The sequence below is a fragment of the Oryzias latipes genome, chromosome 7 (genome assembly GCF_053564925.1).
Source record: "Oryzias latipes strain Hd-rR chromosome 7, Olatipes_Hd-rR_3.1".
NCBI lineage: Eukaryota > Metazoa > Chordata > Actinopteri > Beloniformes > Adrianichthyidae > Oryzias > Oryzias latipes.
Window position 1 is genome coordinate 5,947,966 of NC_136243.1, and position 12,035 is coordinate 5,960,000.

At 41.0% G+C, this 12,035-nt stretch overlaps 2 protein-coding genes and 1 long non-coding RNA gene across 3 annotated transcripts in view; 2 read left to right on the plus strand and 1 right to left on the minus strand.

Annotated features, from left to right (window-relative positions):
* Positions 1-1,154: 1,154 nt before the first annotated feature.
* Positions 1,155-1,804, minus strand: LOC144993995 (uncharacterized). Its single transcript, XR_013657335.1, has 2 exons — positions 1,665-1,804; positions 1,155-1,576 (listed from the first exon to the last, which is right to left on the minus strand). It is a non-coding gene; the product is annotated as an uncharacterized LOC144993995 (long non-coding RNA).
* efhd2 (EF-hand domain family, member D2) lies at positions 1,677-10,325 on the plus strand. The gene is made up of 4 exons (XM_023957010.2): positions 1,677-1,963; positions 3,631-3,778; positions 3,861-3,995; positions 8,934-10,325. Exons 1-4 carry the CDS (start codon positions 1,677-1,679, stop codon positions 9,063-9,065), a joined length of 702 nt encoding a protein of 233 aa, XP_023812778.1. The 3' UTR covers positions 9,066-10,325.
* Positions 10,326-10,457: 132 nt separating this feature from the next.
* Positions 10,458-12,035, plus strand: part of LOC105353663 (actin-associated protein FAM107A) — a 23,179-nt gene continuing 21,601 nt past the window's right edge. Inside the window, exon 1 of the mRNA XM_078950109.1 lies at positions 10,458-12,035. This exon is cut by the window's right edge and continues 505 nt beyond it. The gene's annotated coding sequence lies outside the window, so the exon portion shown is untranslated.

Below are 12,035 nucleotides of genomic sequence, written 5' to 3' on the forward strand. Positions count from 1 at the left end.
TTATTTTCTCTTTTTACTAGTTATTTATTGGTATTTATTTTAAATTTTTTAGTCACACTTACCATTTTACATGCCTATTAAGGTTTATGTAATTATTTGTTTCTTGATTCATGTTTTGAATATATTTTGATTTTATTTCTTTTACATTTTATTTATCAGTGTTTTCCTCTGAGGGATCCTCCACATCGGTGACTGACCTTCTCAGTGAACGGGGTCGCTGCAATGGGATCTCCCGGGTCTGACTCTCTTGATCGGATCTGGGGGGTTCTGTGGTAGTGTTCTCCGTGAACTTGGGTTGGGGGGTCGCTGGTGTGGACATGTCCCCAAAATATCGTTTCCCCACGTCAGGACAAAGCCTGGTCTCTACATTCTATCATTTTATCACTTTTTTATTTATTTATTCATTTATTTATTGATGTGTGTGTGTGTGTGTGTGTGTGTGTTTTTGCGGGGGGGGGGGGTTGTCGCACGGTTTGTCTTGTCATCTTGTTTTTAAATTTTATTGTATTTTATGCACAGCACTTTGAGTGACATGTGTTGTTGTTAAAGTGCTATATAAATAAAGGTTGATTTGATTTGATGAATCCCATTGTGAAATTGTGGTCAATCCTCAAGAGGTGGGTGGACAAACAAAAATGGTCTTGATGGCACTGATTATGCAGAAATGGTCTGCAATCAGTCAAGATTCAGCCCAGAAAGTGATTGACAGCATGCCAGAAAGAATTGCAGAGGTTTTGAAAAAGAAGGTTCAACACCGCAAACGTAGAGTTGCTGCATGAACCCCGTGTGATTGTCAATAAAAGCTTTTAATCATTACAAAATGCTTGTAATTAGATTTCAGTGTAACATAGAAAAAACACGAAGCAAAGCCACTTTTCTCCGTGACAGCATCAGCTGATTCCCGTTGATCGGGTAAAAGGTCAAAGAGTTTTGGTAAATCAGAGAGCGTTTGTCATTTAGCCGTCTCCGGCGACACCTCAGGTGTTAAAGGGTTAAGGAGGTTTGAAAAATGGAGGGCTGAATTAAATGCTTTAATGGCCAAAAAAACTAAATAATAAAAAAAAAGGAAAAGAGGTAATTTGTTGGTTTCCAAATCAAAAGATTGGTAAAAACAAAACAAAACATGAATTGTGAAAATTATGGAAAAAAAAATCTTTTTTTAATGTAATGATTCTGCAATTGCTTTAATTAGACAAGAAATTCTTTTCTAGCAAAGAAAATATTTCTAAATGTTTTTTGTACAGTGTAAAAACTCTGATACTTGTATATTAAAGGTCTAAAAACAAACGAGTAGCAGAACGTCTGAAACTACAACTAGACGTGGAACCATTGATATGATTGCCCTATGGATCTGATTCGCCCATGACGGCCCCTCCCGGTGACCAGGACCAAGCTTCTGCATTTGGAGCTGGAAGTCCCACGCGCTGACACTCATCATCATCATCCTCCTCATCATCATCGTGAGTCAGATCCTGTAGACTGGCCGCCGGTCCTGCCTGCCATTTTAAAAGGTGTGGTGACGGAGCCAGCAGGCTGACAGCAGGAGGCGCGGAGGCTGGAGCTTGATCCTCCCACACTGGAATAAGAAGCAGGCAGGTAGGTGATCGTGCGTGAACCTGCCCTGCGTGAACTGAGGTGTGCATTGATTGACGCTGCCTTTCTACATTTAGCTGGAAATGGCCACGGACGAGCTGTCTTCCAAGCTGAGCCGCCGGCTGCAGATCGAGGACGGGGCCGAGCAGCCGGTAGCCGTGGACGGCGGCGAGCCGCAGGACGGCTCGGAGGAGAAGCCGCTCGTGGCGAACGCGGATTCGGAGCTGGGCGCGCTGCTGCAGCGGCGGGGGGAGCTGAACGAGGGGCACGGGGACGCGCAGCAGCCCAGCCTGCGGGTCTTCAACCCCTACACCGAGTTCAAGGAGTTCTCCCGGAAGCAGATCAAAGACATGGAGAAGATGTTCAAAACGTGAGCCGCTCCCCGCCCGAGTCTGCGCACATCGCACCGCCGTCGAACATCACACACGCGCGACCGCTAACGGGCGCGCGCGACACTTTCAATGATTAACGGAACACGGAAGCAGTAGCGCGCCGTTACGGTGCTTTTTCCCAAATAAGGTAAAAACCAGAGCGGTGACTTCCGGTTTGTTTACCAGAATTCAGAAAGAGAGAAACAAACGTCAAAAATATCAAATTGGCCTCTGTCAACTAATGTTCTTTGATTTAAGAGGGACAAACGGAAGTGAAGATTTAAAGAATCACACACTATGGCGGCCGTTTTAGCACAAGATAGACAGATTTTTTCAAAATGTCAAAGATATGGATACAAACGCAGACAGAAAATATACGAAAGACGCGGTTTTCAACTATGTTTTTCTACCAAATAAATATTGTTCCTCACAATAAATGTTACTTTAACAAAAAGTAAAAAGGAATTACCAAACACTTCCTTAGAATCGCACACTAAACGTGAGAGATAACAAGTTAAACATCGTAAATCCTGACAGTTCAAAGACTTTAATATTTTCAGCCCCAATTTAATCAAATTGGACTTAACATTTATATTTATATTATAGGATTTTCTATTTTTATTTTTAACATACCATCTACATTTTTCAGGAAAAAAATTCAAATTATGCATTAAAATAATTTTTAATGGCATTTATGTGTTTGATTTAAAAATCTGGATTTTTTTTATGAAAACACAGATATTTGTTATGAAAAAACATTTTGCAAAGTAAATGAATAACTAAAAATGACTGCATTTGTAGAAATAAATCAAGGAGTGTGCTATTTTACACTGCTTTGTTGAAGCAAGAATGAGGTTAGTGTTCACAGCCTTTTTAAAGACCCTCTCTGATCGATGAAAATGTTGTTTTTATAACGTGCACTCATGGCATTTTATCATGATGTATGACATGTGTTCAGAAAATTAATCTTAAACTGCATTTCTGAGTATTTCTTTATTCAAATCGTCATGAGCAGACTAGAAAATACGCTGGGTGGGGCCACAGGCTCCCTGCTCTGCTCCATTCTGATCATCCCCTGTCAGACAAATAGATCCATGAACGTCCTTGTTTTCCTCGTCTGAACAAAGAGTAAACAGAGAGCTCTCAGCAACACGAGGGGAAGGGGGTGTAGCTCCGCACCAGCAGTCCTGCCCACAACTCAGAGGTGAATTTCTAATGAACTCCAGACGCTCTGGAGACTCTATGTCCTAGACAACAACACAGTTTGTTTTATTATTTTTATTTTATTTTGGGTGAACAGGGTATAATCATAATTAAAAGACCACTGGGAATGCTTTGAAAACGGACCAAAAGATGATCAGAGGGGGACTTGAAGTGGAAAAAGACATAAAGGTTTAGCTTCCCAATAGACTTAACAAGATTTTTTTAAGCCTTTCAGTTCTGCTTTTGACAAGAAAGCGATAAGATGTACATGATTTGAAACAAAAATAAAACTAGCAGACTAAAACAGTATTTTACATTATAGATGACAGGTCCAAAATTTTTGCAAAGGACAGCATTGGACTAAAAATAAATGCAAACACAAACGAAGAAAAAAAAAGTTGCCAGCTGTGCATATGGGATGAACCAGCTTGGCTGGAAGAAACCTTTTTCATCTGGGGTGCAGGTTCGATGCTGGGAAAGACAACTACATTGACCTGATGGAGCTGAAGCTGATGATGGAGAAGCTTGGGGCACCACAAACCCACATAGGGTTGAAAAACATGATCAAGGAGGTGGATGAGGACCTGGACAACAAGCTCAGCTTTAGAGAGGTGAAGCAGCAAACCTTCTTGGATGTTCAACGCTTGGTCTTTTTTTCTCCGCACATGTAATGGTCTGTGATGTGGTCCACAGTTCCTGCTGATCTTCAGGAAGGCAGCGGCAGGAGAACTGGCGGAGGACAGCGGGCTCAGCGTCCTGGCACGGCTCTCTGAAATCGACGTCTCCACAGAGGGAGTCAAAGGAGCCAAAACTTTCTTTGAAGCCAAAGTGAGTTGAGTCAAAACTCTGTGCACAACAAAGTCTCCCTTTTGTGTCGTTCTCTATCCCTGATCCACTGCTTTGACACAGTTATATTCAGAGAGCTATACAGAGTTATACAGTAAACCCTTGTTTTTCGCGGGGGTTACGTACCAAAAAGAACCCGTGATAGGCAAAATCCGTGAAGTAGAAACCTCTATTTTTTTTACAATTAATATACAATTAAATACTCTGTTAAACATTGAAAAGAAAGAACAAACCATTTTACAGGCTCAAACATTTGTTTCACCAATAAAAGTAACTTAGAAACGTTTTTTTTTCAACAGATAACTTCTGTACTGTACTGACAAATAATAATTTTAATCATCAATGTGAACAGAAGGCTTCAAATTGCGGAGATTAGCCCCGCCCACCGCACCCGAGTAATTGGATTAACAGGAGAAAATTTCAAATGATGATTAAAAAAATACAAAGTACAGTTGGACAAATAGTGACTCAGGTGTATTTCACTGCTCTTCAGACTGAGCCGCTGCATCCTGACTCCACTCTGCAGTGTTTTCTTCTTCTGAAGCCCGCGGCGCAGCTGTGTTTGTTCGGGAGAAGAACATAGTGATAGGCAGTCGTTGTCGCTCTTTTTTCTATGGGTTTTAGAGAAACTGCAAGATGATTTGCACGTACGTAATGTACGGGGGGCGCAGTAGTGGCGGTTTTAGGCACAGGTCATACGGGCATTTGTCCGGGGAGGCAGGGGTGGCAGCGGCTCAGCGCTTGAAAAAAAAATCTGCACAACTGTTGGTTTCCTATTATCTGTTCTATCACAGAGTTAGTAACAGCCTGAAACTGTGAACTGCCGTCCCTGCAGCTGCTCCTGACTCCCGTCACACACGGCTGGCGTGTGTGTGAACGAAAGGGGAATGGGGCACACTGAGAGCTGCCTATTGCGCAACACCAGGATCATGGCGTGCCTTTAGATGACTCAGCTCATGCTAATAATGTCATTCTTATGAACTATTGTAGACATTTTGATGACGTGTTTTTATTTTCCATAAATGTATTCTTTTCTGCCTGTGGTTTAGTTGGTGTCAGTATTTGACAGAAAGACAGCAGGAAAACAGCTGCACTTTATGAGATCATTAATAAACAATCCATCATTTAGAGAAAAAAAATCAGCACAATGTTTTAAACATTTTCTTTTTCCTAGGGGGGGTCTGGCAAAAAATAATTGAGAAGCACTGGGTTATTGGGTGACTCTAAATGATCCCTAGGTGTGAATATGAGTGTAAATATACGATTGAGTGGCGACCTGTTCGAGGTACACCCCACCTTCACCCAACAGTAGCCAGGATAAGCTCCAGCAACCTCGTGACCCTCAAGGGGCTTGAGTGGGTTTGGGAAATGGATGAATAGAGTTTAAGTTAAAAATTCCTCTTGTTGTGCCTCCTACGCTCTGTAGTGACCTATAATCTACAACCACAGCAGTGTTTTAGAAGACAAACAGGAAAGCAGAAGTCATTTCTTCATGGCATCATTTAGAGAAATGTTTGCTTCTGTAATTTCCTGCTCAGGGACGCTGTACCTGAAGTGAAAGTTGAGCGTAAGTTTGCTTCAATAAAGCAGTTGTGATAGCTGATTTTTGTTGTTCGGTAAACATGGGTAGCTACAGTTGGACATTCAGGACCTAAACCCATTTTAAGACTCTTTTCGCTGAGTTCTTCACATAGCTGGACCTTCCTGAATAGTCTGTTGTTCTCTCATGTCTCAACGTGTTGGTAACCAGTGACACTGGTTAGAAAACGAGTTCAACTGAGGTGTGAACTTCCATTCTACCTGCAGCTAAAGGCATGACTGCAGAAATGTATGCATGACCCTCCATAAACTGAGTGTGGGAGGGGCAGAGATACTGTGTTGCCCTTTTACCCTTTCACACAAGAGCTTTGGTGTCGACATTCTTTGAGTTACCGTAAGTCATCAACCTTTTACGCCAATAACGGAATTCCAACAGACTTTAACGCTGAAGCTAATTCTTTGTGCTGCTTTTCTCTCGCCTGGAATTACGTCAAATTGTGCAAACGGCCAAAAAGTTACTGCGACTCAAAAGAGCGCGCGTTATTTCCTGGTACCAGCGGCAGCTCCTGTGTTGAAGTGTTAATGAAGGCAGAGGTGTAAACTCAGTCCTTGAGGGCCACTGCCCTGCTTCAACCATCCCTGCCCCTGTCTGATTTGTTAGACACATCTGAACCAGCTGATTGGCAGTTAAAAGGGCAGGGGCAAACTAAAAGCACACAGGAACTCGCTCCTCAAGAATTGGAGTTTGAACCCTTCTCTTCTGAGTGTTTCCAGCTTGTCTTTGGCACCATGAGCACAGGTTCATTTTCTGTCAGAAGTCAACCCCCGTGGTCCACTGCTAATGGACACTTCTCAGTACAAGTTGGGGGTACATTAGGTGTTGTTGTTGAGAGATTCTGCTGAGAGTAAATGTTTGTCCACAGATGCGTTCTGATCTGACATGACCACAGAAAAAAGCAGTAGCGCCTCCACAGTGTTTTTTTGTTTTTTTTACCCTTTCACATGTGGATGTTTTTTTTTTTTCTCGTGCCTCACTAACATTGTGCTCTAACGCCAAGAAAGTCAAGCACCTGATGGTCAACTTTAGCGGGAGGCTACAGTGTCTGGTGAAAGAGTGTCCTGCCCTGAGACGGGAGATTGTTGGTTCAATAACTGTCCATCAATGGAGGCACTGGAAGAAACCTCAGCAGAATCCCACTGGGAAAGGTGGTTGTCTTCCTTCACTGGTTTAGGTCAAAGAAGGAAAGAAAGAGAGAGAAAAACACTGAAACATTTGTTTAATGACAAAAGGGATTTGTTAGTAACTGAAAAAACAACTTTTACTTTTTTGGGAAGGGTTACGCAAGCACTGCCAGCACAGACTGGGATAAAATGATCGGTTGTTAATCTGTCAAAGTATCATGTTTAGTCAGAAATGTGACTTCTCTAAAAGCATTTAATTAGGTTTTCAACTGAAACCTTAAATTGAACTTTAATATTGTCAGGGTCTACATCATGCTTTTCTCAAGCCTTTCAGAGTAAAGTAAATCCATGTATTTGATAATGTATTACCTTAAATTGCACTAAAGAACCCATCATTCTAATGAAATATGAGTTACTTTTGCTGTTAATTTTCCAACCTGGAAGTCAGACGACTCGATCTCTGAGGTTCCACATTTCTCCATTTCATGACTTCATCCTAGAGTCGGCCTCAACAGCGTGTCTGTGTTTCACCCACAAAAAAACAACAACTTCCAAACCTTTACAAAGATGAATGTGCTTTAGGCAATTTATGGTTATCGCCATATCAAGCTGTGCTATACGCATATTGCGAAAGACGGTGAAAATTGCGATAAATGGTTACCTTAAATTTTGTTAATTTTATTATTTCATTGTTTTATTGCTTTTATTGTTTTGATTTTATTTTTTTGTATTATTGTTCAGTGATTTTATTTACATTTGATTTTATGTTCAGCACTTTGGTTGCCTCTCCTTTAATAAGTGCTCTACAAATAATGAATTGATTGATTAAATGTGCTAAAACAATCTTATTGCAGCTTAAAGTATTTAACAAATCTAATAAACCCATTTATGGATTTGACCAATCAGATGGAGCCCTTTTATGTATGATGCTTGCCTCCCATGTAGACTAGGGTTGACTATTATTTAAATTAAACTGTTGCCGTGAAATGGAAATGATGTTTTTGGGTTTTTGCTATTGGTTCATGTATCGCAAGTTACATCGTTATCGCAATATTGATCACTGATATCACAAATTGCAAGTTTTCCTCAAATCGTGCAGCCCCAGTGTGCATATTGTTTATATAGCAGGAAAGCGTTTGGCCGATCACCACTAGCTGGAGCTAGTGGTGAGAAAGTGTGTGTGTTTTTTCACTTTGTGATGTCACAATGTGAGAACACACTCGTTTTTGTGGATTGGGAGGGGCTGCTGCTCAGAGATCATGTTTTTAGAGGAAAACTCAGAAATGTGTGAATCAATCAAAATACACATTATAACACACTTAAAAGCTCAATCAGGTTGACTTTGCATGATTATAGAGTCCTTTAATTATGATTCTGCTGTTTTTAGCCCAAATCAAAAACCTGTGTCGTTTTCTAGGACATAGTTTCTGCAGAGCGGCAGTAGTTCATTAGAAATTTACCTTTGAGTTGTGGGTGGGACTGTTGGCGTGGAAGTAAGTCTGTACCCATTTCCCATCATCCCTTTGTTAACACGCTCTCATGGTAGCTTACAGCCCCTCACAAGCTAACATTACCATTGCAAAAGAAATGTCAGCAATATCGTAGCTATCCAGCCTTACAGTTCTGATCCAGATTCCAGCTCAGACGAGGAAAACAAAGACGCTCACGAATCTGTTCGTCTGATATTCGATGCATTGGAATGGAGCAGAGCAGGAAGCTTGTGGCCCGCCCAGATTGTAGTTTTAACTTTGAGCTTTTTCAAACAGCAGTTTTTCATCTGCTTCAGATTCACTACAATTTGAACATAGAAATACTCAGAAACGCAATTTTTTATCTTATTTTCCTTATGAATGTCCTCCATCAGGAGAAAAATGCCTGAGAAACACCAAAAACACCATCTTCATTGGAGTGGATCTATAGAACCTCAGTCTCAACTGTCCTTACTATAACATATGGTAACAAAGATAAAGCGCAAACCTCAGTTGGCAAACTGTGATGAAATAGTAAGGTCAGAGATTGCTGGGTGAGCAAAAATATGAATGCACATTTATTTCTATTGGGGATGCTGCGAGCGACAGGTTGTGGCGAACAGGGTGCTACAACGAATGCATGTGACTGAAGCTTAAGGACTGGAGTTGACATCAGTCCTTCTTGAATGTTTTCCGCCACCTTACAGCTCTGTCTTCTCTCGCTGCACAGGTTCAGGCCATCAGCGAGTCGAACCGGTTCGAGTCCGAGATTCGCCAGGAGCAGGAGGCCAAGAAGAAGCAGGCCGAGGAGCAGAAGCAGAGGCGAGCTGCTTTCAAAGAGCTGCAGTCTGCGTTTAAATAACCTCAGGAGGGTCCTTCCACGTGCTCCGCTCATGATGTCAAATTTTAATCACTGCTGTCCATGTGGCAGATATGCTTGAAAACCTGCACATTTCCATCACTCCTCTAAAGCAGTTCACGCGCTGCAGTCTGCGTAGCGGCGCGCAGACGCTGTCTTTGCTTTTCTACTCGTCTTCAAACAGAGGTGGCGTTTCAGACGTTCCCTTTCACACCAGTGCCACCCAAATACAGTTGCTTCCTTTTGAAACCTGTAAGTTTTGACCAATGCAGACCTTGGATCAGTGTTAATGCTCAGCAGCTGCATTTCCAATACTGCACCCTGCCAAACAACAGGGATGGATGGTCAAAGCAGACCTTCTGTTAGGCAGCTGGCATGTCGGAATCAGGTACAGCTTTGTCGCTTAGCCAAGACATTTGCACAGTTTGCACTTCCTTAGTTGTCTGAAACTAGTGTCTTAATCCAGAGAAAGTGGAGTGAGTGTGTGTTTCTCTGCCTGTGTTTGCAGAGTACGTTTCTGGTCTTGGGGAGTGCGTGGAATACTTTATGCCTATGATAATCAAGAAACTATTTGAGTGGTAATGCATAATGAAACTCATCTTTTTCGAAAGATCGGGACCAACAAACCTTTGTTTCATTTTTCGTTCTTTCAAATTCAACGATAAAATCCGAAGCCCACTGAGGTGAAGCAGCTCGTCCTCTGGCCCCGGGTTTGATCAATGACTGTGATTTAAATGATCAGAAGAGAGCGAGTAAGTCCATCTTCATGAATATAATTATAAACGCAAAAATGCTTTATTTTTATAAGCAACAACCACTCTGGAGTTTTGATAAAGAGAACAACTAAATAACTTGTGCACATGTGAGTGGGCTTTAAGCAACTTTTTACAGACTTGGATTGTGTTTGCAACCCATCCAGATAGAAACACTCCCATTGAATGATAACATTTATTTTTGACATCTTACATTCCATTGTTAGACCTTTGTGTTTTCAAACACATGAATTAAATGTGTATATATTGGCTAATTGTTTTTCCTACACAAAAGCTTTCACATTGTATCTAATCTTCAGGGTTCTCTGGTTATTTAACATGACTTGTTCTTCAACTTTTGTGCTAATTTCTTCTCAGGACCAATCGGCTAACCGTTTGCCGTTAGATGCTAGCACTTACATTGACAATCCTGTTGTGGCTCTCTGTCTGATGTATAAAAGCACGTTATGAGTGCAATGTTTGGTTAATAAAATCAACAGATCTACAGTCATTAAGATGGTTTTTGTATTTATTGCATTGAATTAGGAGGTTGTCTTATTCTTATGTCTTAGTCTTTGAAATGCTGTTGGATTTGTGACGATCCTTCCTTTGTTGGAGAGAGACACATGTAAGGAGTTTGGAGGCAGCTTTCAAGGATTTGGCAAATCTCTCCCAATCCATTTGCTGCATATGGTGGAGAGTTAAAAAAAAATGAAGTATATGCTTTTTACTCAAGTTTTTGTCCCCCAAAGGACAAAAACTCGATGCGATGAAAGTTTTTCTCACCCATTATTTAAAGTAATATGCAATTCTCAATTGAAATTTCCATATGCAATTCAGGCTTCCAAGATGAACATGCTAGGGGTGTAACGATTCGTTTTGACTATTTGATTCATATTATATTTCAGTCAGACAACTAATGCAGTAAAGATTTATTCCCCATTTCTTTTAGTTTGGTATAAGGCTCTGTTCAGATACATAAAACAAAGATCTCCATGGAAAACTTTGGGTATTAAACTATCCTAACGGAGGTCACAGGTGGAAGCCGGGGAGGAGGGCGGGGTGGTGTCGCAGAGCTCGCAGAAATGAAAGGAGATGATTGAAATGATTAAAAGGAAGCAGAAAATTATAAGAATTGTATTCTTCACTTCTGCTCCCTTCTAACCATGAAAATGTTCAATATGTAAGAGAAACATGTAAACATTTGAACATCAATTTTCATGAAAGGAACAAATAAATAAATGGGAAAAAAAAGAAAAAATTGGACCACACCTGGAACTTAAGTAGGACGCTGAACAGGTGAGTTGATTAGACTGAACCGCCCGCAGGGAGGAGTAACCAGGTAAACGCACTGAGATGCCTGCATGAAATACTCCCAAAGTCGTTCATTTTGTGGTTGTTGATACAATTCATAGATTGAACAATCCCATTCACCGACCTAACACCAATCCTGGACATCTTCAGCCAAAAATAGAACCAGTGTCACTCAGTGATACAGTGAAGAATATAAGTATTAGAACACCCTGTGATGTTGCAGGTTCTCCCACTTAGAAATTATGGAGGGTCTGAGATTTTCATCGTAGATGCATGTCCACTGTGAGAGACGTCATCTAAAAATCTGGAAATCCAATTGCACGTTTCTTTTATACCTTTTTATTTGTGTGCTTGTGTTTCAAATGAGTATTTCAACACCCATCAGCGAGAAATTTACCTACTGTGAAGCATGGGGGTGGTAGTATCATGCTATGGGGGTATTTTTCTGCACATGGGACAGAGTGACTGTACTGTATTAAGGAGAGGATGATCTGAGCTTTGTTTTGTGACATTTAGAGGAACAGCATCCTTCCCTTAGAGCATTGCAGACGAGTTGTGGCTGGATCTTCCAACACGACAATGACCCACAGCAGGAGAACCAAACAAAGGCTACTGTACCAAATATTAACATGGATTTTTTCAGGTGTTCAAAAATTTATTTGAAGCAGTAGCATACAAATAAATGATTGAAAAAAAATCATGTAATGGGATTTTCCAATTATTCTTTAGATGATGTCTCTCACAGTGGACCTGCACCTAAGATGAAAATGTCAGATTCCTAAGTGGGAGAACTTAAATCACAGGGAGTTCAAACACTTACTTTACTCATTCGAAATCCCTGGTTCTGAACAGTGCAGCGAAAGTTTTCCAGATTCCTTCTATTTCTTGCAAGATAATCAAGTGTAGA

Coding starts and splice junctions, on each gene's coding strand:
- efhd2 (XM_023957010.2), top strand. CDS start 1,677: ATGGCCACGGACGAGCTGTCTTCCAAGCTGAGCCGCCGGCTGCAGATC. Junction 1,964..3,630: donor ATGGAGAAGATGTTCAAAAC/GTGAGCCGCTCC, acceptor TCTGGGGTGCAG/GTTCGATGCTGGGAAAGACA. Junction 3,779..3,860: donor ACAAGCTCAGCTTTAGAGAG/GTGAAGCAGCAA, acceptor TGTGGTCCACAG/TTCCTGCTGATCTTCAGGAA.